The sequence below is a fragment of the Mobula birostris genome, chromosome 21 (genome assembly GCF_030028105.1).
Source record: "Mobula birostris isolate sMobBir1 chromosome 21, sMobBir1.hap1, whole genome shotgun sequence".
Lineage (NCBI taxonomy): Eukaryota > Metazoa > Chordata > Chondrichthyes > Myliobatiformes > Myliobatidae > Mobula > Mobula birostris.
In genome coordinates this window covers 26,625,198-26,649,544 of record NC_092390.1, presented here as the reverse complement: position 1 = coordinate 26,649,544, position 24,347 = coordinate 26,625,198, and the positions used below count along the sequence as shown (strand labels likewise).

The 24,347-nt window shown below is 40.1% G+C and overlaps 1 protein-coding gene across 1 annotated transcript; it reads left to right on the top strand.

The window, feature by feature from the left end:
• The first annotated feature begins 15 nt into the window (after window positions 1-15).
• Window positions 16-21,775, top strand: cdk1 (cyclin dependent kinase 1). The gene is made up of 8 exons (XM_072239718.1): window positions 16-143; window positions 9,635-9,691; window positions 10,241-10,397; window positions 12,578-12,701; window positions 15,085-15,255; window positions 17,928-18,091; window positions 20,639-20,777; window positions 21,428-21,775. The coding sequence occupies exons 2-8, from the start codon at window positions 9,655-9,657 to the stop codon at window positions 21,539-21,541; spliced, it is 906 nt and encodes a 301-aa protein (XP_072095819.1). The 5' UTR covers window positions 16-143; window positions 9,635-9,654; the 3' UTR covers window positions 21,542-21,775.
• Window positions 21,776-24,347: the final 2,572 nt, after the last annotated feature.

The following is a 24,347-nucleotide window of genomic DNA, read 5'->3' as shown; positions in this document are numbered from 1 at the left end:
GCGGCGCTAATTGGCGGCCGGCTTGAATCGGCGAGCGGTTGGAATGCGTTCCTGACTTTCAAACAGCGGCGGGAACGGTAGAGGTGCTCGGGCCTTGGTCGACTTCGCTCCGGCTGGCTCGTCTCTCCTCGTTTCGTGTGTCGGTGGGTGCAGAGTTCCCCAGGGTTGCTGGGGTTCGGGTTCGGGTTTGGAGATTTGCGCGAGGGTTGTACTATAGGGAGCGGGAGGAACCATATCCCTGGGCGGCGGCTATTTGCCCCATTGGGCCTCCCAGGCGGGCTGCTCCTGCTGTAGACAGTTGTGTTCCCTTGAGTTGGGCTCTCACTAACGACAACGTACCTGCTGCTGGAACGTGGGCCTCTGCGGTGTTTCATGTGTCCGTCCACCCGCTGCAAAACTTCAGCTTCACTTTAGAATTCTAGGAAGAGGTACAGTCGACGTCTCGGACCTCTTCCTAGAGATGCTGCGTTCACCAGCAACTTTTATGTGTGTTGCTTGAAATTCCAGCATCTGCAGATTTCCTCGTGTTCACTTTAGAATTATTCGTTTTACAAGTAATAGATATAAGCGCAGTAATGCCCGAAAGGATGGACGCTGGAGGTTGTTACCTGTCTAATATAAGGGCCCTGCTGTTTCCTGAAAGCCTTTGAGTATAGGAAGCACATTTTCAGTGGTCCCTTTAACGTCTTTTAGTCGAACTGGGTGATGGGAAGTGCATCACCAAAAAATTTTGAACTAAAAATGTTTACTTTGAAGGATTTACGGTTCAGTTAATACTCGTTATAAAAGTTATAATACTAGTTATAAAAGATGTGTGATCTATTACTTTCCGGAAAGCTTCCTGAACAATCAATTTCTGCGCAATTTATTTTGTTTTTAAATCTTAAGTTCCTAATTCTGCTTTATGCTTTGAGTTCGTTTAAATGTCTTGCTTGTTACTGAACTGTAATTGTAACTTCGATGCTCAAGATCCAAATCCAGGAAATGCTCAGCAGGTCAGATAAGATTTGTGGGAAGGAAACAATTGAAATACTCCCTCAGAAGCAGGAAGTGGAAAAAGATAGTTGGGAGAGGTTGAGTACCCCTTAGACAAAATTTCAAAATACAATAAGATCCAAAAATCTGTTTTGTCCTGAGTGCTGATGTGATGAGTGGGAAGGTTCCCAGAGGATGTGCAAGTCTCTGAGCACCATAGCCGGTTCATACGTAATGACAAAGATAATGAACAAAAGTTCAAGAAAAATAGGAAAGTGCTGCATAAAGCACAAAATGAAAATCTCGGTGGTGTATCATGAACATATGCTGGTTATGAAACAAGCAAGGATGTATCACAATCTGAAATTTGATGGTAATGAAATTTGAATATTCAGAAGACCAGTTGCTGAAATTTAAGGAAAAGCACAGCAGTGAATTTTTAAACCGTAAGCTGATCATTAAATCTAGCACCATAGAAAGTCTACGATGCTGATTGTTTTTATACACAAAACCTAAAAAAATTAAAATAGTGTACTGTAACTTTTAAATGAAAACAGCTTTATAGTTGGAGACTGAAACCCTGCCAGTTAGTTCAACAGCCGATTTCCAGTATTCTCTCGATTCTGCTATTGTTACCATACACACATTATGTTAATGATATGTAATAATTTTTACTGTTAAGTACATGTGTGATGAAAAAGTGTAAGTCAAAGACTGCTTACTGGTAGCACAAATTCAGAGTTGGAAATGATGACAATCCCAAGCTACCTCATTCTAAAATCCGAAACACTTCCAATCTTCAGCATTTTGGATAAGGGGTTCTCAACCTGTATTGAGTTACAGAGGGCTGTTTGGGCCGAACTGAAGTGAGTTTATTATCGAAGTGTGTGTGTCACCAAATACTACCTTCGGGGTTCCGAGGCTTCGCAGCCCTGGGGGCGAGCTGATGCTGCCAACTGAAGCGTTGCAGGTGAAAATGGAACAGCGGGTCACCAGACGGGTGCTCTGTACTTAGTTGGCATGGAACAGATTGTTGCCAGTTTTTGAGCTCAAAACCTTGGGAGTGGCGGGGAGGGAGTGACATAGACCTGAACACTGTAAATCAAGAATCAAGTTTGTCTTTTGGTCTCCCCTCTTGCTCTGAAAGGGTGACACCTCTTTCCATTTATTATGGAAACAGCCTATGGTACATCAAATTGTTGGGTGAATGATTAGTTTTTGTTGTATTGCAGATCATTATCTATATTAGGGGAGCTTTGCTATTGCTTGGTGGGTGGAGGATGCTGAAGTAAGTGTGGAAGGCTGTTGCTTTGCTTGTGCGTGAGAGGGGGCGTGGTGGGGATTTGGGGTTCTAATGTTTTTACTGTCACTAATAATTTAGGGCACTATTTTCACGGATGTCTGTGAAGAACAAGAATTTCAGGTTGTATATTGTATGCATTCTCTGATAGTAAATGAAACTATTGAACTATTTGCAGGCATTCAGTGTCACTGGAAAGACACTGTACAAATAAGATGATCCGTACAAATGAATAATACTGAGAACGTGGGTTGTAGAGTCCTTGAAAGTGTGTCTGCAGTTCTGTGGAATCAGTTGAAGTGAGTGAAGTTATTTACTCCACTTCTGGAGCCTGTTGGTTAAAGGTAATAAGTGTTCCTGAACTTGGTGGTGTGGGACCAAAGGCTCCTGTACCTCCTTCCCAATGGCAGCAGCAAGAAGAGAGCATGGTCTGGATGGTGAGGTCCTAGATTATTTTAATTACATTTGCAGACAAAAAAATGAGATACTGTTACACAGGTTATTGTTTGGCATTGTTGTAACAGTTCGTAAAGGACACTTATGCATTTTGGTAAAAGAAACAATAGTGTGGATTATTATCTAAATAGGGAAAAGGTTCAAACATCAGAGGTGCAGAGGGGCTTAGGGGCCTTCGTGCAAGACTCCAGAAGGTTAATTTACAGGTTGAGTCTGTGGTAAGGCAAATGCAATGTTGGTATTTATTTTAAGGGGAGTCGAATATAAAAGCAAGAAGATAGTGCTGACCCTTTAAGACATTAGTCTGGCTGCACTTGGAGTATTGTCAACAGTTTTGGGCCCCGTATCTCAGAAAGGATGTGGTGTCATTGGTGAGAGTCCAGAGGAGGTTCACAGGGATGATTCTGGGAATGAAAGGGTTAACATGAGAAACATTTGGCAGCTTTGGGCCTGTACTCACTGGAATTTAGGAGATTGTGGGGGAGGGGTCTCATTGAAACCTGCTGAATGTTGAAAGGACTAGATAGGGTGGATGTGGAGAGGATGTTTCCTCTGGTGGGGGTATCTAGAAGTAGAGGGCAAGGCCTCAAAATTGAGGGGTGACCTTTTAGAACACAGGTAAGGAGGAATTTTTTTTTAAGACAGTAGTAAATCTGGAATGTTCTGCCACAGACTGTGGTGGAAACAAAGCCTGGGTGTATATTTAAGGTGGAAGTTGATCGTTTCCTGGTCGGTTAGGGCATCAAAGGTTATGGTGAGAAGGCAGGTGTATGGGGTTGAGCTGGATCTGGGATCAGCCATGATAAAGCAGACTCGATGGCCTAATTCTGCTCCTATGTCTTCTGGTCTAAAGTCCAATCTATACTTCTGCGTCAAATGTACGCTGTAGGTACCACGTACCCTACGCCGTAGGGTGACGTGCACCTCCCCAAAAAAGTTAATCACACGTCGTGGCGACGCAGACCGCAACAACTGATTGGTCTGCTTGGTAACATCGCATTTCCTCCAACGCATTTCCGGTTGCTTTTCTCCACCATGTCTGTACACTGATGCGAAATAAATGGTTGGAGACGATGAACCAAATTGTCAAATCTACCTGCTGACATCCGAAAATATTTCAAATGCATTTCCTCGTCCATGTCTCTCACGAAGAAACTCAACATATGGCATAGAAACCCCACCATGAACTAGCGTTTTGGCGGTGAATTGCAGAGCGCAGATACAACAACGCATACTTGCTACGGCGTAGGGCTACGCAGTGGTATAAATCAGGCTTAAGAAGACTGACCTGTGTAAGTTTGACATCTGTGCCAATATTTGATGCTCCTCAACACAAGCCTGGACATCCACCTCACAGCTGGACAGATATGTGGACAGGAAAGCTTTAGAACTATATGTGCCTTATGCAGGCAAATATGATTATCTTGGAGGGGTATATGGCTGGCATGGACCAGTTAGACCAAAGAAGCTGTTTCCACATGGTATGACCCTGCAACTTCATGATACTTGAGCAGACTGATTGGACTGAATGGCCTAATTCTTCTTCTGTCTTGTGGTCTTCTGAATCAAGGACTGGTCGGAGTGCGGTAGAAAATAGTAGCAGCAGGTTTAATTGAATGTGAATGCTCCTTGAAGTGATTACCCAATCAGGACTGGAATTTTCCCCAATGTAATGAAAACCAGTTTGCATATACTGGAGGAAGTGGAAATGAATTGCTGCTTCATTTGCAAGGACTCAGAATTTTGACAATATGGATGACAGGGGAAGATATATCTGGAGGAGTCTCAGTAAAAATTGTTGTACTGGTAGATGAGCTGTTGATTAGAAGGCTAATCTGATGGAAGATGAGAACTGGTGAATTTGGTCCTTCCTCTGTCCTGGAAAGGAACTGGCAAGCAGAGTAGCAAGAAAGAAATAAAATGCAGTTCATGTCTCTTGTCGTATATGCTGGATGTGAAGCCACATTTCAGGAAGAAGGAAGACTTCCTGAAGCACCAGTGAGGAAAGTTACTTAATGGGCACAAATGGAACCAAGGTGAAGGATCTAGTAGAATGGAATGGAGGCCTTGCAGGAGTAAGGGTGGGGATGAAGAGTTGAGATATGGGAATCTGGCAGCTTGTAATGCAAGTTATTAGCCTCGATGGGGACAAAATCCAGAAAAGGAGGGGGAATCGTGATGTAGCTATCATGGAGGCTTGGTTACAGGAGGGCAGGACTGGCAGCTCAATATTCTGGGGTTCTGTTTTTGGACATCATAGAATGGGAGGGATTAAAGGGAGGGTGGTGTTATTAGTCAGGGAAAATGTCATGGCAGTGCTTAGTCAGGACAGACTTGAAAACTCCTCTAGTGAGGCTATGTGGGTGGAGCTGAGGACTAGGAAAAGTATGACCACGTTAATGGGCCTATGCTATATAGATCACCCAACTGTCCATGGGATTTAGAGGAAGAAACTTGTAGAGAGATTGCAGACCGTTGCAAGAAACTAAATGTTATGCATGTAAGTAGTTTTTAAATTTTTGCATATTGACTGGGGCACCCAAACTGTAGAAGGACTAGATAGGATAGTTTCCTTAATCAGTACTACAAGTCCCAATGAGAGAGTTTGGGAACGTGATAGGGCAGGTGATTGATGTTTATGTAGGGGGAGCACTTTGCATCTAGTGATTGTAATGCCATTAGTTTCAAGTTAATTATGGTTAAAGATGGGTCTGGTCTGCGGGTTCAGCATATAAATTTTGATGGTATCAAAGGATCTAGCCAGTATGGATTGGCACAGCCTGTTTTCTGGCAAAGGTATACTTAGTAAGTGAGAGATCTTCAAAAGTAAAATTTTGAGAGTACAGGGTTTGTATGTGCCTGTCACAATTAAAGGTTAGGGGATTTAGGGGACCTTGGTTTTCGAGAGATACTGAGACCCTGGTTAAGAAAAAGAGGTGCATAGCAGGTATAGGCAGGTAGGAACAAATGAGGTACTTGGGGAGTAGAAGAAATTAAGGGAAGAATTAACAATCAAGATGGTTAAAAGAAGGCTTGAAGTCACAAGCAGACAAGGTGAAGGAGAATCCTAAAGGCTCCTACAAATAAGACGAAAGGATTGCAAGGGACAAAATTGATCCTGTGGAAGATCAGAATGGTAATCCCTATGTGGAGCCAAAAGAGATGGGGGAGATCTTAAATTAATTTTTTGCAACTCTTTACTCAGTAGATGGACAGTCTACAGAAGCAAGGCAAAGCAGCATTGATTTCATGGATCCTGTACAGATTATGTGTTTGCTGTCTTAAGGGTAGATAAATCTGCAGGGCCTGACAAGATATTCCCTTGGACCCTGTGGGGGCAGGGGGCAAGTCCAGAAATTGCTGGGTCCCTAGGAGAGAGATTTAAATCATCCTTAGCAACCGGTGCAGTACTGGGGGATTGGAGGATAGCTAATGTTATTCCGCTGTTTAAGGAAAGCTCTTAAAGAATAAACTTGGAAATTGTACAATGGTGACCCTGACAGTAGTGAGGAAGTTCTTGGAGGGTATCCTAAGGGACAGGATGTGAGTATTTGGTTAGGAGGGACTGATTAGGGATAGTCAGCGTGAGAGCTTTTTGAAGAAATTACCAGGAAAGTTGATGAAATAGGGCAGTGAACGTTGTCTACATGTACATCGATAATGCATTGACAAAACAAGGTCCCACATGGGAGGTTGATCAAGCAGGTTCAGTTGCTTGCATTCAAGATGAAATGGTGGATTGCATTAGATATTGGCTTTTGCGGGAGAAGCCAGAGAGTGATAGTAGCTTTTCTCTATGACTGGAGGTCTGTGACTAGCAGAGTGCCACAGGGATCAGTGTTGTGTCCATTGTTTGTCATCCTATTTCAACTAATTGGATGATAATGTGACTACCAGGATCAGCAAATTTACAGATGATTCCAAAATTAAGGATGTAGTAGATAGCAAGGATAACTATCACACTTTGCGGAGGGATCTGGACCAGCTTGAAAACTGAGATGCAAAATGCCGATGGAATTTAATGTAGACAAATGTGAGGTGTTGCATTTTGGGAAGACGGATCAGGGTAGGTCTTACATAGCGTTAGGTTACTGAAGAGTGCAGTAGAACAGAGGGATCTGAGAATACAGGTCCATAATTCATTGGAAATAGCATCACATGTAGATAGGGTCATAAAGCTTTTGGCACATTGGCTTTAATATAAAGTATTGAGTTCGAGTTAGGATGTTGTATAAGACATTGAGGCCTAATTTGGAGTATTGTGTGCGGTTGTTGTCACCCACCTACAGGAAAGATGTAAGATTGAAAGGGTACGTAGAAAATTTACAAGGATGTTGCTGGGATTGGAGGACCTGAGTTGTAAGGAAAGATTGAATTGGTTAGTATTTTATTCCCTAGAACGTCGAAGCTTGAGGGAAGGTTTGCAAAAAGGTATACAAAATTGGTACGGATTGGGTAAATGCAAGCAGGCTTTTTTCACTGACTCCAACTACAGGTCATGGGTTAAGGGTGAAAAGTGAAATGTTTAGGGGGAACATGAGGGGACACATCTGCACTCAGGGCAGTGAGTGTGAAATGAGCTGCCAGCACAAGTAGTGGATGTGATTTTGATTTTTGGATAGGGACATGGTTGGGAGAGGTACGTTCCATTGCAGGTTGCTGGGATGGGCAGTTTAAATGGTTTGGTGCAGACTAGATGGGCCAAATGGCCAGTTTCTGTTCAGCTTCCTATGACGGACCAAATGTGAACCTTGTGAATGTGAGGACAGGAGGCAAGCTGGCAGCAAAAGATTTCTGAATAGGTTTAGGAAAGTAATAAGAGTTTGTGAAAACAGTTGGGAAAGCTGACCTGAATAGGACTGAAACAAAAACTATGCCACAAAAAATGTTATTGGGCCCAAGTCAACACGTCTTTGATTTGAAGAAAATGGAGTTGAAGGTGATCAAATGAGATGGGTAAATCAGTATATTAGGGGAGGGGAACTGATTGGTTGTCTGTTCAGGAAAGTAGAGGCCCTTCAGACAATAAAGGACATAAAAGGATTGTGTATCCTTGTTGAAGTTGCCCTTATTTGTACCAGGAAATTGTCTCAATCGTGAAGGGTGAAAATAATTAAGTCTAAGTATGAAGAATTCAGTTTGGTGCAAGAGCAGGGAAAGCAATGGGTCTGCTGCGACACAAGACTTGAAGCTGGATGGGGGGGGGGGAGAGGTCTCAAGGAACCGAGGCCCATTGTTGACTGGGAGGTAGTCTGATATTAGTTGACTGTGTTAAGGTTCAGCGATGGGAGTGAGGATGTGTCTGAGAGATGATGCTTTGCCACTGAAACACAGATCAGTTTGCCAGTCACAAATTGTGCCTTTATCCGAGTTTGTCATTAGAATTCTTGGTGAAGAAAGCTCAGCAAGTTCATATAGCATCAGATGCAAGTGAGTGCAGTAGGGAAAAATCAATTAGAATCACATCAACAATGAATAGATATGGAGAAGGTGAGAACTCCTGAGGTCTAGGTGGATAAGAATGGTAAAGGAGTCCAGTTATAAAGTTGTACAGCACTGAAATGGACCCTTCGGTTCAACGCACCATTTTCATGCTGATCTTTTTACCCATTTACACTAACTACCTACTCCTGGGTAAAGATTCCCAGCCACAGGAATAGTAACAGTGCTAGCAGAAAAATCAAAGTGTTGGGTTTGGAATTTGTTCAGATGTGAATGAAACTGAGGCCTCAAAACTTGGGACCAGGTGGGGAAAGATCAGGAGTAAAAATGCAGTAGGGGTGAGACTGCTGGGAGAGAAGGATAGTCAAAATAATTTGGGGGGCGAATGTTTTGAACATAATGGTCCCACCACTAAATTCCAGTACATCTGCTTCGCCCCAGGAGACTTTTTTTAAAAAGGCACTGGTACATTGAGTGCTTATATAAAATGCTGGAGGAAGTTGGGTCAAAGGAGTAGGTGTTTTGTGTTGAAACCCTGCTACAGAACTGAGACTACTAGAGGGAAGCTCACTAGTACAACGGAGAGAGGAGTAAGATGGTTCATACAATTGATAAGTAGATCAAAGGGAGTGTGAATTACCTGAACTACTAGTTTATGTTGTAGCTGGAATATCAGGTGAAGGTCTTGAACTTTTTATAAATACAAGCTTCTGCAGATGCTGAAAATCCAGGGTATCGCATGCAAAATGCTGGAGGAACTCTGCAGGTCAGTCAGCATCTCTGGAGAGGAATAAACAGTCAATGTTTTGGGCTCCAATCTTTCATCAGGACTTGTGTTTTCTTTATGCTGGATAGATAAAGGATTTATTGTGATCTCTGTGGAAAAATGTGGCTGCAGTACTTAATCATACTAAGCAAAAAGATGTCAGGAGAAAAACACAATAGTGTTCTGTAGTGGCACTCCGCACATTCCCAAGGCAGTATCAACATTTTTATTTCCTTTTTAGAACTTTTGATGGGCAGTTTGTCTTGTATATCAGATACAAAGGTGTAAGTTTTACTTAAAAAATGAATTTGTATAGTGTATAGCCCAGTATTATCAGAGTAATTATAGGCCATGTATTTTCTTTAAATGATGAGTTAATCAGCAACCAAAATGGTTGCCAACAAAATTGTTTTTGTCACAGTTTGGGCATCACCGTTCTGACTGTAAGAGTAATTGGAGTTTCAAAGTGAGCAATTGGTACAAACATGATGCAATAAGAAAAACAATGGAGTGAATGCTTTTCAAAACATTCCTTAATCCTGTTTCTTCCCAAGCATACACCACTTGTATTTTAATGTTTACCCAAAATTTGGTGAAAGGCTTTTTTGAGCAACCTGAGGCTCTAACAATATTCAGCATTAGAAACTGATGCCCCTATTCCTTGAAAAACATTTAATACTTTGTTTCATTAACAGGCTGAAGTGTGAATACTAGAATGGATGATTATGTGAAGATAGAGAAAATTGGTGAAGGTGAGGATTATTTTTAGTTTCTCTGAATACCTGCAACAAACCCGATGCTTGTTTTTGCTAAAGTTGTGATTTGAACTGGTTACACTTAAGCAAGTTATGAAATGTTTTAATTTTTTGGATCCAAATTCTCCCATAATCAGCTCCAGAAATGAACTTGAAAGATGCAATCTACATTTTGAGTATTCATTTTGCTGTATTAAACGGAACTCCTCAGCATTTTCAAACAGAATTTCAATGCTAGCCACAAGGTGAAGTTGGGGGCACATGGAAAAATAACTGGTCAAATTTTAAAAAAGGGCAAAATGAGCGTAGTGAACTGAGATGAAGGTGGCAAAGAGCAAACTAATTAAATTCTATGGTAATCCTGTGGAATTGAAGTGGCATATCTTTACTGTAATTCAGGGAGAAATGGGCACATTTAGGAGGCATGTGGAGAAGAATGGAATTAATAACCCAGTGCAATCGTCTAGAAAATTATAGGAACTTTTTACCTGATTTTACTAAGCATTTGTAATTTGACTTGAATATTTTAATGTGAATTTTTTTTAGGTACCTATGGGGTTGTTTATAAAGGCCGCCATAAAACTACCCAGCAGATAGTGGCCATGAAGAAAATCCGATTGGAGAGTGAAGAGGAAGGTGTTCCCAGCACTGCAATCAGAGAGATTTCTCTTTTGAAAGAACTACAGCATCCTAATATAGTATGGTGAGTGCAATGGCTTAATCTTCAATACTAGAAATTCACATCTGGTCTGATGAAAATATTGGTATTCAAACACCTGAGGTGGCTGCAGCAAGTCTTTTTGGAATATTTCAGTTTTAACAAAGCATTTTAATTCCTTTTCAGGGGTCAATAAAGTTGAGCTGAAATGTGTTTTGTTAGATGTTTCACATCTGTATTTAAATAAATGAGCAGAATGAACCAAGCCCTGACAAGTTCTGGCAGTGTTTTTCAGTTGCTAATTAAAAATGGCCAACAGGTCTTGTGGAAAACTGAAATTGTTCAGGAGTTATGGTAGTACTGTACCATGATTTTGAATCAATAGATGTGCATCAAAACTGAAGAGTTCACAGGTTTAGTTATGAAACAATCTGAGCAATAAATGATATTTTCCAGTACTGAAAATATACTTATGGCTGAAAGCTGATCCATTGTGGCAAGTGGATATTTATAGCAATTATATCATTTTGAGCTTCTGGGTGGTATATTTTAATATATATAGCTTATAATATTTAATATAGCAGTGATGGATAATGGATAGAAATCTGAATGAGCTGAAAACAATATTCCAGGGCTGTACAAACAAGTAGGTTTATTTGTTTTAGACTTGTTAGAGCAGGGAGGAGTTTGCAGTATTGCCACTTGAAGAACTGTCATTGCTTGATGTGAGTTTGATAACAGCCATTTGTACAGCTAAATTCAATGTTTCTTGATTGGGAGGAAATACACTAGTATTCTCAAAGTACTGTTTTCAGTAAAAGTTTTTTTAGACCATGAGATATAGGAGTAGGCCATTTGGCCCATTGAGTCTGCTCCACCATTCAATCATGGGTTGATCCAATTCTTCCAGTCTTCCCCACTCCTCTGCCTTCACCCCCATACCCTTTGATGCCCTGGCTAATCAAGAACCTATCTATCTCTACCTTAAATACACCCAATGACTTTGGCCTCCACAGCCACTTGTGGCAACTAATTCCACAGATTTACCACCCTCTGACTTGTTTAAAAAAAAAAACTACTTCGACTTATAACGATGCTTAGTGAGGCACAGAGAGATCTGTGTTTACTGACGAGTACCTTTATTGTTCAAACTAACAAGTACGTGAATTCACGCACTAAATACCTTGTGTGCACACCCACTAAGTATCCCTGACTCTCCTGAATAGTCAATAGCAAAGGTATTACCCGGGCAAAGGAGTTTACGCTGGCCAGGTGTTCCTCATTGTCCCGATACACTCGCCATGTGTTTCACCCAGGGTTGCTTAAGCTTGTATCTGCAATGGCTATTCTTTGAAGTTACCACTACCACAATATACCATCCAATTTTATATCCATTCCTTGTCAATTCAAATATCGTATTCCATTGTCATTGGCCACAGGCCATGTGTCTGTCCTTTAATACCTTGTTATTGGCTCTGCTCCAAGCCAGCATAAATTTATTGCTCTCTTCCCATCAAGTGACAGTTGATAATTTATGGCTCTTTGTTCTCAATCAGCAATGAGCTCTAATCACTTCAGGCAGGCATCAACCCAACATTCACAAGCCTGCATGTTATAGCCAACCAAGGAACATCTCACAAATAACTTCTTATTTGGAAATTATCTCCAGTCCAGCAGATTACCTGAAGAATCATTGTGTCTTTAAAACATTGATCAAGCCCGGCATGTCAAGCTCAAAATGGAGGACAGTGTCTTCACAAAATGGCAGCCTCCATCCCCAAGCATGCAGCAAGAACAAAGACTGCTTCCACTGTCCTTGATTCATTTGAATTCACTGATTTGTAGATTGGCATTTTTTCTGGCCAACAGACTAAAGTAATTTCTCCGTGTCTCAGTTCTAAATGAATTTTTTGGATGTTTTAAAGTATATTGCAATATTGAAAGAACAATGGTTTCTTCCTGTTCCATCAACCACTGCAAATGTGTTGGTTATTTTCTTGCCATGTGGAATTGGGTGCCCCTATTTTAAAGTAGCCGACCAACAACTGGTATGTGTCACAACAAAGCAAGCGGTCCTCTGCTGTGTTCTCGGTATGTTCAAATATGAATTGAGATTGCCTGAATGTATTTTGACTACTGTTGCAACCATGGGATTTTAATGGCGTTGCAAGTGTCTTTAATGGAGTAGTGTATTGAGTTTGATAACAGTTTGTTTGTTTCTTTAGCCTTCAAGATATATTAATGCAGGATGCAAGGCTATACCTTATATTTGAATTTCTTTCAATGGACCTGAAAAAGTACTTGGATTCCTTGCCTTCTCGTCAGTTGATGGACCAAATGCTAGTTAAGGTAACTGTAGTACATGATTATTGAAAACCTTTGACATGCTTGGTGGGAAGATTGGAAAATTATTACAGTGCTCCTATTTAAGTTATCAAACTTTAGAGCTTAGGTGCTTGCTACTCATGGCTATCTGGCTGATATATCTTTGATTCCACAAGCTGCTTTATTCATCCTAACCTTTTTCTACTAATAATAGTAACACAGAAATAACCTGTGTTGCTGATGCTATTATATTCATCAAACTTTCAGATCTCCATGTTTATCATTGGTAAAGCTGAAGGTTTTTATCTTCTATCCTTGGGTGAGTTTTCTTGAATTAAATTCTAAACATTTGAAGTTTTTGTTCCAACTAATATTATTTTCCTTGGTGCTTTGTATTTTTTAAATATTCTATTAGGCTTGGAATCAGAATTAAGTTTATCACCGTCTTGGATGAAATTAAGCTTGCTTTAAAACGGCTGTACAGTGCACAGACAAAATTACTGTAAATAAAAAATAGTGCAAGCAAAGGGGAATTATGAGGTAGTGTTCATGAACTTTTCTGAAATCTAATGGCGGGGGGTGGGGGGGAGAAAAACCTAAATCATTGAGTGAGAGTCTTTAGGTTCCTGTACCACCTCCCTGATTAATGAGGAGAATAATCGGAGGAAAGAGTTGTGCCTGTGATGGAGCTGCCTGTATCTATGATCCTCTGTTGCCTCTTGCAATCCTGTGTATTGGAGCCTTCGTACCTAGCTGTGATGCAGTAAGTCGGAATGTTCTCCATGTCTATATAATTTGTCATAGTCTTTGACATACCAAGTCCCCTCAAACAAAGTAGAGCTTCAGGCATAACTTCATAATTACATCAGTGTGTTCGGCCTGCGACACCCAGGAAGCTCATCCTTTCCATTCCTGACTCCTCATTATGCAGCGGTGCACCTTCTCCAACTTCTGCTTCCTGAAGTTGGCAGTCAATTCCTTGGTCTTGCTGATGCTGAGTGCGATGTTGTTGCAACACTACTCAACCTGCTGATGGTGTCTCACTGCTACATTTGTCCTTGTTTCCATCTGAGATTTTGCTGACAACACTGGTGTCATCTGCAAATTTGTAAGCAGTATTTGAGCTGTGCTTAGCCACACAGTATGAGTGTAGAGAGTAGAACAGTGGGCTAAGCACACATCCTTTATGCACCTGTGATGATAGGAAGAGACATTATCACTGACCTGTGCTGACTGGTCTCACGAAGTAGAGGACCCAGCTGCAGAACACTAATCAATAAACAGCAGCCTGACATATTCTGCTGTTGCCTTGGTGCTCTGATGCAGAGTGGAGCCAAGTTCAAAAATTACTTCCAAAGATATATTTTACCACTTATTCCAAACACTAAAATCATGAATTTTGTAAAGTTCAATTGTCCACGTTGGTTTTGATATCTTAATCTTAGGCAGAATATTAAAAATATGCTTTGTAATGCAATGAATCCTTTTTAATTTGATTTATTTTTAAAAAGCTGTCACTTCGCCTTGAACATCTTGAAGACATGGTCATGTTTCTTGACCCACAGACATCAGATTTTGCATTCTTTAATCAGTGTTTCTTGTTTTAACTCATTCTTCCCAAAGGACTTTTTCAATCTTTTCATCTTTATCCTGCAATTGTCAGGCTTGTTCATTGTTTCTTGATTTGTCTGTTCATTTTTCACTGCTTATCTCATGAAGTCTATTGATCTGAGTTTGGTTTCCCTGTTTCAAAAAGGAACAAATCCTGCATTAAATGGAGCTGATTTGCTTAGTTAAATTATTGTTTAAAAACTATTTCCAGTGCAATTTCTTTTGATTCTGATCTGAACCCTGTAAGATGAATAAGGGAGTAGGATTGATGTTTGTTCATTTTTTTGGAAATTTGGTATATATTGATAAACTTTGTACCGTCCCTCATTTCATTTGTGGCATTCATTTGGTTTAAAAGATAAGTTGTCCAACTGCAGATGTACAGTAGCTAGGAAGGCCTGCATTCATTGTCAATCCCTAATTATTCCTGAACTGAATAGCTTCCTGAATCATTTTGATCATAACTGTGTGCATATGTGGAACAAACTGGAAAAGGATGGCAGATGTGCTTTGCTGGGGGACATTAATAAACCAGCACTTTTCATTTCCCATAATTCAGTCATTTTGTTACTAAAATGAAAGTTTCACAATGGAGTTGCACTGGTGTCTGGCGTTGGTTTAGTAATGGCCACTGTCATATACAGACTATTCAGTCTATTATTTAATTCATTCCTAGCTGGTTCAACAAAGCAATTTAAATTTTTGAAGTAGGGCTGAGTTTTTAATCTGTAGGTTGAGATTGAAAATCTTTTGCTTAACTGTTCTTAATGATTGTATGTTGTTTGCCCTTTTCTAGAGCTATCTATACCAGATCACACAAGGGATTGCCTTTTGTCACTCAAGGCGGGTTTTGCACAGAGACCTGAAGCCTCAGAATTTACTGATTGATAGTAAAGGAGTTATTAAGTTGGCCGACTTTGGTCTGGCTCGAGCCTTTGGAGTCCCTGTCAGAGTTTATACACATGAAGTAAGTCTAGCCATATACTTTGTTCTGTTATAGGTAACTCGCTGTGTTTAAAACAAAGCTTTCATAATAGCATTTATATGTTATTGCTTTGACATGAAGTTAAGTTTACCAGCTTCAACTATTATTAAAATGCTATTTTATTAGTTTTGGCTAGCCTGCTGAGGGTCTTTTTTTGTTCTCTGATTTCTCTTCCTTGATGAGGTGGCATTTTAGTAATGACTTTCCTTTACTGTTAGGCATTTAGCTGCGACTTGCATTTTCTTCACTTGCATTCTCTACTCTTATGGCTTTAACAGCTGATGTTGGTTCTAGTTATAAATCCTACTTATTCAAAAGATGTGAACTTCAGACTGTGCCAGCATTGAATTTCCCATTCTTGTGGGACTCTAAGGTAGCAGTAAGTTGCCTCCTTGAGCCTCTGTAGTCCCTGAAGTATGAGAATACTGTACAATATTATTGAGCCAATTCTATTAGATCTCCACTCAACCTTCAGAATTCCAGCAAATACAGTCCCAGGTGACTCAATCTTTCCTCACAGTCTAACCTCCTCATCTCTGGAATCAACCTGGTGAGCTGCCTCTGCACCGCCTCCAAAGCCTGTATATCCTTCAAGTAAGGAGCCCAGAACTGCAAGCAGTACTCCAGGTGCGGCCTCACCAGTGCCCTGTACAGTCGCAGCATAACCTCCCTACTCTTGTATTCAAAACGTTCCATTTGCTGCCTTGATAGCCTGCTTCACCTGCAAGCAAGGCTTTTGTGATTCGTGCACCAGCACTCCCAAGTCCCTCTGCACAGCAGCATGCTGCAATTTTTTACCATTGAAATAATCTGCTCTTTCATTTTTCCTTCCAAAGTGGGTGACCTTGCATATACCAACATTGTACTCTGTTTACTAGACCCTTGCCCACTCACTTAACCTATCTATATCTCTCTGCAGACTCTCTGTATCTTCCGCACAATTTGCTTTTCCGCTCAATTTACTATCGGCAAACTTAGATACACTACACTCAGCCCCAGTCTTCCAGATCATTAATGATTATCGTGAACTGTTGCAAGTGCAGCACCAACCCTGGTGGCACATCGCTCACCACTGATTGCCAACTTGAGTAACACCCATGTATCCCAACTCTCTGCTTTCTATTAGTTAACTAGTCCTCTATCCATACTAATACACCACCCCCAACTCTATGCATCCTTATCTTGTGGGCAAGTCTTTTATGTGGCACCTTACCGAATGCCTTATGGAAATACAAGTAAATAACATCCATCTGTTCCCCTCTGACCTCCAACTACAACTTTTGTGCTAGGTATGATTCTAACTGGGAATTTCCTTCTGATTCCCATTAACCTCAGCTTGGGGTAGGCTCCTTGATGCCGTACTCTGTCTAATGCTACCTTAATGTCAAGGATAGTTACTCTCACTGCGTCTCTGGAGTTGGTCACTTTTGCCCATGTGTAGTTTATGCTTGTAATGGGGCTTGTTTGGGTAATTTTGGCCGAACCCAGACTGGGCTTCTGTTAGCATTTTGTTGCTAAACAAGTGCCACTTGATAGCACTGGTTATTCATTCCTTCCCTTTGCTAATGGTAGTGAGGGCAGCAATTGGCTGGTTTGCATTTACTCTGCTTGTGGACAAGATTTACTTGGGTAATTTTCAACATTGCCAGATAAATGCCTGTTTTGTACTTGTACTGGAACAGCTTGACCAAGGGTGTGCAGCTTCAGAAGAACACGTCTGAGTGTTGTCGGAATGTGGCCAGAGCCCATAGCTTTGGCTGTATTCATTGCCTTTAACTGTTTCTTGATATTATGTGGATTGGATTGAAGACTGGTATCCACCATACCATGATCCACTGAAGAAAGCAGAGGTGGATCATTCACTCAGCACTGTCTGAAGATTCTTGCAATGCTTCACTTTCTCTTTGGCACTGATGTGCTGGGATACCCTGTCTTTGAGAATAGAGATATTTGTGGATCCTGTTCCTTCAGTGAGTTTAAATGTCCAGCACTTTTCATGACTGGGTATACTAGGACTGCAGAGCTGGGATCTGATGCATTATTTGTGGAATCACTTCGCTCCATGTTGCATGGTGTTAGTAATTTGGCATGCAGGTGGGCCCTGTTTTATAGCTTAGCCAGGCTGATTGTTCATCTTGAGCTATACCTGGTGCTGCTTCTGGTTCTCATTGAATCAAGGTTGATCCCCTGGATTGGTGGTGGTCAAGTGGAGGAGATACCAGGCCACATTTTGTGGTTGAGTACATGTGTTGATGGCCTATATTGTGTCATGAATGCCCAGTACTGAGTTGCTGGATCTGTTTACAGTCTGTACCATTTTAGCATGTGTGTATTCACCAAGACTAATCACTTGTGGGCAACAGGAAGATAAATAAGGATGAGATAAAGTAGGTTTTTCTTCACTTTTACAGCAAAATAACCTAACTTTGAAATGCAGGCTTGTTATGGTAAAGAGACAAAAAGAAAGTTAATATTTTTGCACATTTGTTCAATTTTTTTTGTGTGTCAGAGATTGAATTGTTGGAATGTAACATCCAAGCTGAAGTGTCTTGGCACTCCTTTTATTCTTGTCACATCTTAGTTTGAGGCTCCATGACTTTAGATGTGAATTTTATAAGCCTGCAAGTAATTTTTAATCTGACTTGATTTAAAAGGTGGTGACACTGTGGTACAGAGCTCCTGAAGTACTGCTGGGCTCTGCTCGCTACTCAACTCCTGTGGATATCTGGAGTATTGGTACAATATTTGCTGAAATGGCTACCAAGCGACCTCTCTTTCATGGAGACTCGGAGATTGATCAACTTTTCAGAATTTTCAGGTTTGTCTATAAAAATGAATCCCCAACCGTGACTTGCATAATCTCTGCCACCTTCTGTGTTATATTAATCTTCTCTCCCACTCCCTTAAATTCTATCTTTATTTAGTTTGTCTTTGAAAGATACAATTAAATTTCTTCTCACTTCTACCCTTTGCTGTGCATTCCATGCCTTAATCATTTTCTGAGCCATGAGCTCTTCCTTGTTGGAACTAACTCGGAAAACGTGCAGCTTGGATGTTTGATAATTGGGTTGAGTTGTTCTCCAATACTTGGCAATGATGATGTCTCCTCATATGGTGACGAAACATTTGCAAGTGGATTGCCAAGATCAGAGAACGAATGAACCCAGCTATCTCTTCCTTGTCTTATCAATTTTTTTTTGGTTAATTTACCATCAGTTTCATTCTGACCTGGTCCTTGAATGCTCCATCAATAGAAATGCTATGTTTACTCAGTATACTCTTAATGATTTTGAATGCTTCCAAATGAAATACAGTGTTGGAAAGTGTATGGTCATGCACTTTGGTAGAAGAAATAAACAGGCAGACTATTATTTAAATGGGGAGAGAATTCAAAGTTCTGAGATGCAATGGGACTTGGGAGTCCTCGTGCAGGATACCCTTAAGGTTAACCTTCAGGTTGAGTCGGTGGTGAAGAAAGTGAATGCAATGTTGGCATTCATTTCTGGAGGAATAGAGTATAGGAGCAGGGATGTGATGTTGAGGCTCTATAACGCGCTGGTAAGACCTCACTTGGAGTACTGTGGGCAGTTTTGGGCTCCTTATTTAAGAAAGGATGTGCTGACATTGGAGAGCGTACAGAGAAGATTCCGGAAATGAGAGGGTTAATACATGAGGAAAGTTTGACCGCTCTTGGACTGTATTCGTTGGAGTTTAGAAGAATGAGGGGGGGCCTCATAGAAACATTTCGAATGTTGAAAGACATGGACAGAGTGGATGTGGCAAAGTTGTTTCTTATGGTGGGGGAGTCTAGTACGAGAGGGCATGACTTAAGGATTGAACGGCGCCCATTCAGAACAGATGCGAAGAAATTTTTTTAGCCAGAGAGTGGTGACTCTGTGGAATTTGTTGCCATGGGCGGCAGTGGAGGCCAAGTTAATGGGTGTATTTAAGGCAGAGATTGATAGGTATCTGAGTAGCCAGGGCATCAAACGTTATGGTGAGAAGGCGGGGGAGTGGGACTAAATGGGAGAATGGATCAGCTCATGATAAAATGGCAGAGCAGACTCGGTGGGCCAAATGGCCGACTTCTGCTCCTTTGTCTTATGGTCTAGATCCATAATAAATGTGTTCTGAAGACAAGAGCCCCAGCTTCTCATGTCTTTACTCCAACTAAATGTTTTATCCCTATCATTTCAATAAATTTCTTCTGCCAATCTTTAACATCTTTCATTAGAGTGTTGTGCACTCTAACTGCCCTGGATCCCTTGGTTCTTAATTTTTTTTTTTTTTTTTTTTTTTTTTTTTAAAACCCAACCTACTTTCAGTAAACTATGTGCCTATGTGCACGCGTTTACAGAACTGTTTGTCCTCAATGCTGCTGCATTAGTGCTTGAAGGTCTTCTACTCTTCTCAGGACAATGCCTCCATATTTAGGCAACTGCAAATTTGGAAACTAAGTATGCCCAATTCCAAATCATTACATAAAAAGTTGTATGGATCTGTAGTATCATCACTATGCTTTTCAATGTTTCCTATTTTAGAATTTGTACGCACACTGTCCCAGCCCTATTTTATTCCCTGGCCTTCAATCTTTAGGTGATTATTTGTTGCTTTTTTTAAAAACAAAAATGCTGCATCTGAATTTCTCTCATTGACTCTCCATGTTTAAGAACTCTGGGTCATTTGGCCTTCCCTTTAGTAAATCAATGCATTCTTAAATCAATCCACACTTGTTTAAGTGACTGCTAAGTTGGTCTCTTTATTTCTATACACTGCCCTTGGGTCTGTAAATATTTAAACTTTATGCTTCCTTGCTTCCCTCTGAGACCTAACTTGATTCTCATCTGAATTAAAAGTGGTATAGAAAGTCAGTCTTTGTTCTGTCCATCCAGCATGTCTATTATATTTTCCTTGTAAGTTCTACTAATGTTACCTTTCTTGGTGAAAACTGATGTAAAGCTTTTTAACATCGCATAAGTGCCTCAGCTGCCATTAATGTATTTCCTTCCCGGTGTCTGAAAAGTTTTCTCTTTCAAGTGTTTTACTGTTCTGTTCGCCTGCCTATACAGTATTTTCAGATTAGTTTCTGTTGCCTGTCAATCCTTTCTTGATCTTTATATACAAGCTCCTGATGATATGGGAGAAATATGCCCTTCTAGCCACCACATACTTGACCACCACTAAAGACATGACAGCTCGCATTCTGCACATGCATGCTAAATGATATAGGAGTTAACAGTCACACCGGCAATATTTTCCAGATTCCACACGCCTGCTATGTAGAGAGGGAAGTTTTTGCTCAGGTCCCCTCTGAACATCGAAGCATCTTTACAGAAATGCAAAACATTGTTTCTCTTGCTTTCAGGACGCTAGGTACACCAAACAATGACATTTGGCCAGATGTTGAAACATTACCAGACTACAAGAATACCTTCCCCAAGTGGAAACCAGGAAATTTGTCTCAAGTGAAGAATTTAGATCAGAATGGCCTTGACCTGCTAGCGGTATGTGATGTTGCAAATATCATCAGTGCATTTTTTCCCTGTTTTGATTAGAAAAGCATAAGTTCATTCTGCAGTGGGATCAGTTATTTACATATTTTCCCATAATAATCAATTCTGAACTATTTCTAGACTTTGCCTTTCATCTTGTGGAAGGTAATCCTGACTGCACTCACTGATGTAGTTAAATGTGATCGTTAATTTGCCATATTTCTACATTTAAGCAAGCCTGCATTGTAAAGGTTGCTAATTGCAAGCAGTTATACTGTTCTGATTATTTCACAATTTCAATAAAACCAGTTTGCATTGAGATGAGTAGACTTTAATTGACATCATTGGAAGCAATGAAAAGCTTGCACTGAAATAATTTTAAAATGCAACATGGAATGAGCAACACGGTTCAGGTATGCCACTGCTCAGCAGTTAGTTATTTGCCCTAGTGCATTATATTGTTGAATTGGTTGCTAAAATGCAGAAAGCATCATATCAGTTTTACTGTCCTTGAAGTGGAATGATTATTTCATGCATAGCTTGCATTTTTAGTGTCTACAGTCCTATGAAATTCAGTGATCGGCATATTTTATAATGCCTAATGTTATTTAAAATGGTTTCACTTCATGATATTTTCTAATATACTGTTTTCTTTTTATTAGAAAACATTGACTTATGACCCTACCAGAAGAATCTCTGCAAAGGAAGCTTTGTTTCACCCATATTTTGATGACTTGGATAAGTCTAGTCTTCCTGCCAATGTTTTCAGGAAGTAATTCCTGAAGGTTGGTTACTGTCTTTGTCTGATAGCAACGCTATTGTCAATCATTGAGAATTCATTTTCAGTTTTTTAATTCTGGTTACAACTATAACTGTATTGAAGATGTGCTGTAGACGTATTTGTGTGTATCCATGTATTTTTTTTTCCCTTCTGGCTATCCTCAATAGCTTCACAATTGTTTTTGTACTTGTATAATTGTAAATATAAATAAAGTCAAATTTGCACCATATTCTTGGATTTGTAAGATAACTGGAGATATAGTTGCAGTGTGAATTTTTTTTTATAGGTTGGTTGAAGACAATCTTGGGAACTCTGTTTAAGAGCAATGCATTTGCCTCATTGGAGATCTGCAGTGCAATTTGCACTGTTAGAGTTTGTAACAGAATTGTAATTTAATACGCATTTATTAAGTTTCCTGTCATGTATGTACAGATCATATTTGGATATTAAGTATGCTGCTGAGCTAAAACCCATGATCCTTCAACACCTAAAAACTAAATTCAGTGTAATTTTCTCTTTGCTGCTTCCATCAGTGGGGTGTCTCAGTCTCTGGTACTTTCAATGCAGGTACGTGAATTTCGGAATTTCACAGTTTTCCAACTATCCTTTGTGTTAAACTACATTAGTAGGTTTAATTTTCTGCTACTTCATGTATAAATGCATTTCAGATTAGTATATATGAATTACTTTGGAAGTCATGCAAATTGTGAAAACATAGTGTAAGTACCAAATACCCGAGTCAGCAGTATCACCTATGGGTGGTAATCCAGAGTCTTGTATAATGAATTTGGAAAGGCAGAAGCAAGATTGTTTGCCCTGTATCCTCCAAGCACTGTACGACATTCCATCGCTCAAACACCTTTTTGATTTTTAAACGAACCAAAATGAGCAAAGTGGTGCAGTTTTGGTTAGTAGTCTAAGGAAATACTGATACCTTATTCTAGTTAATTGGGCCACATCAGGATCTGTTTGTTTTTGCCCAATTAAGAGGCTGTCCAATTACTCAAGTTTCATGGAAATGGTTTAAATGGTAGTTTGTTTGGTATACATTTTAACTAACAAATTGTGTAATACAGAACAAATTAGAATGCTACCACTACTGCAGATCTATAAAACTATTTATGTAGTTCATACTGGTTATCAGCAGAGGAATTTTAATTGACTGTCAATAAACAAAATTAGTGCAGGCACCTGGGGCAGCTAAGGCCTTGCCTTCATACAATGCTTCTGATGATTGTGTCCTCAAGTCGTCATTTTCATTTTAACATTCAAGATGATTGTCAATACCTAACTTGAAGTAGTGAAATTGTTTCATTTTCACTCCCAGCTGTTGCTGGCATCTTCAAGCCTGAATGCTGGAAATTGCAGTGAGCAAAACAGTTCTGAATTGTTTTGCTGATTACTCACCAACTACCAGTGACAAGAAATCACTTTTTTTTAAACACAAATCCACGCAACTGATGCTATTTTAAAAACTTCATCTAAGCACAGTGTAGTTTACTAATGGCATCACAAGCACACGTGACTGATGCTAGTTAGAAACTCTTCAGAAATTGTTTTCTGTTCCAATTGTGTGAAATTGGATCTCTAGTATTTTAAATTTAATGACTGGGATAATTTCTGAAGATGTGTGTATTCTACGGTTTCCCACTTATGAATTAGTGTCCACTGGTAAATGTTGGAAGGCTGTACATGATGTTGAATTGTTCTGGCTTGAAGGTGTCCCTGCCATCAATTCACTAGTTTTGGTTAGACTGTGTAGCAATTGTTTTCAAAATTCAATACCAGAGCTCATGGTGTGACAGGCAGTTTGATTACTTTCATGCTTTACTTTAAAGCGCCAGCAGTTACCAATTAGTGTTGAACTCCTGCCTGTAAGGAACTTGTACGTTCTCCCAATGACCACATTGATTTCTTCTGGGTGCTCTGGTTTCTCTCCACATTCCAAAGACGTACAAGTTTTAGTTAGAGTTGTGGGCATGCTATGTTGGAGCTGGAAGTGTGGTGACACTTGATGGCTGCCCAGCAAAATCCTCGCTGATTTAATTTGGCATAAACAATGCATTTGACTCTTTTGATATACCTGTGACAAATAAAGCTAATCTGTTATGAGTTTTTTTAAAAAAATTAATCTGCAAAAGCCATTCATGTGGGGACAAGTAAGCAGTCCACTTCTATTTTTGGCTGAGTGAGGTTCGAGGAAGAGAAATCAAAGGGCCTTGACATGAGACTGAACCCACCTCATTTTCAATAAGTCTTGGTTGAGGCTTAAAAATAAGATGACTTGGTTTAAAATGTTCTTACCCCAGGCATGACTACAACTTCAAGGTGAGTGTTGACTTTAGGTATTTTATTGATCTCAGAGAAATTGGTGTCACAGTAGCATTACAAGTGTTCATATATATAAATATTAGTGAAATATGAACGAATAAAAATGTTACTGCAGTCTAACAGGAGTTGATCATTACTTTCCCAACTATAGGCTGACTTATGATAGAGCTTGATGGCCAAGGGTAAGAATGACTTCATAGTGCTCTTTGGAGCAGAGCAGTTGTCTTAGTCAATTACCATAATTGCTCCTCTGTTCACCCAAGGTGACATGCAGAGGGTGAGAAACATTGTTCAGAATTACCAGGATTTTCCATAGGGTCCTTTGTTCCACCACAGCCTCCAGTGTGTCTAGTTTGACTCCTATAACAGAGACAGCCTTTCTAATCAATTTATTGAGCCTGTTGGCATCACCTGTGTTGATGCCATTGCCCCAGCACATCACCACACAGTAGATTGTACTGGCAACAACA

Excerpts from the sequence above, each read along its gene's own strand:
- cdk1 (XM_072239718.1), top strand. The coding sequence starts at position 9,655 with ATGGATGATTATGTGAAGATAGAGAAAATTGGTGAAG. Across the intron at positions 15,256-17,927 it reads TCAGAGTTTATACACATGAA|GTGGTGACACTGTGGTACAG; the intron begins GTAAGTCTAGCC and ends TTGATTTAAAAG. Across the intron at positions 20,778-21,427 it reads ATGGCCTTGACCTGCTAGCG|AAAACATTGACTTATGACCC; the intron begins GTATGTGATGTT and ends TCTTTTTATTAG.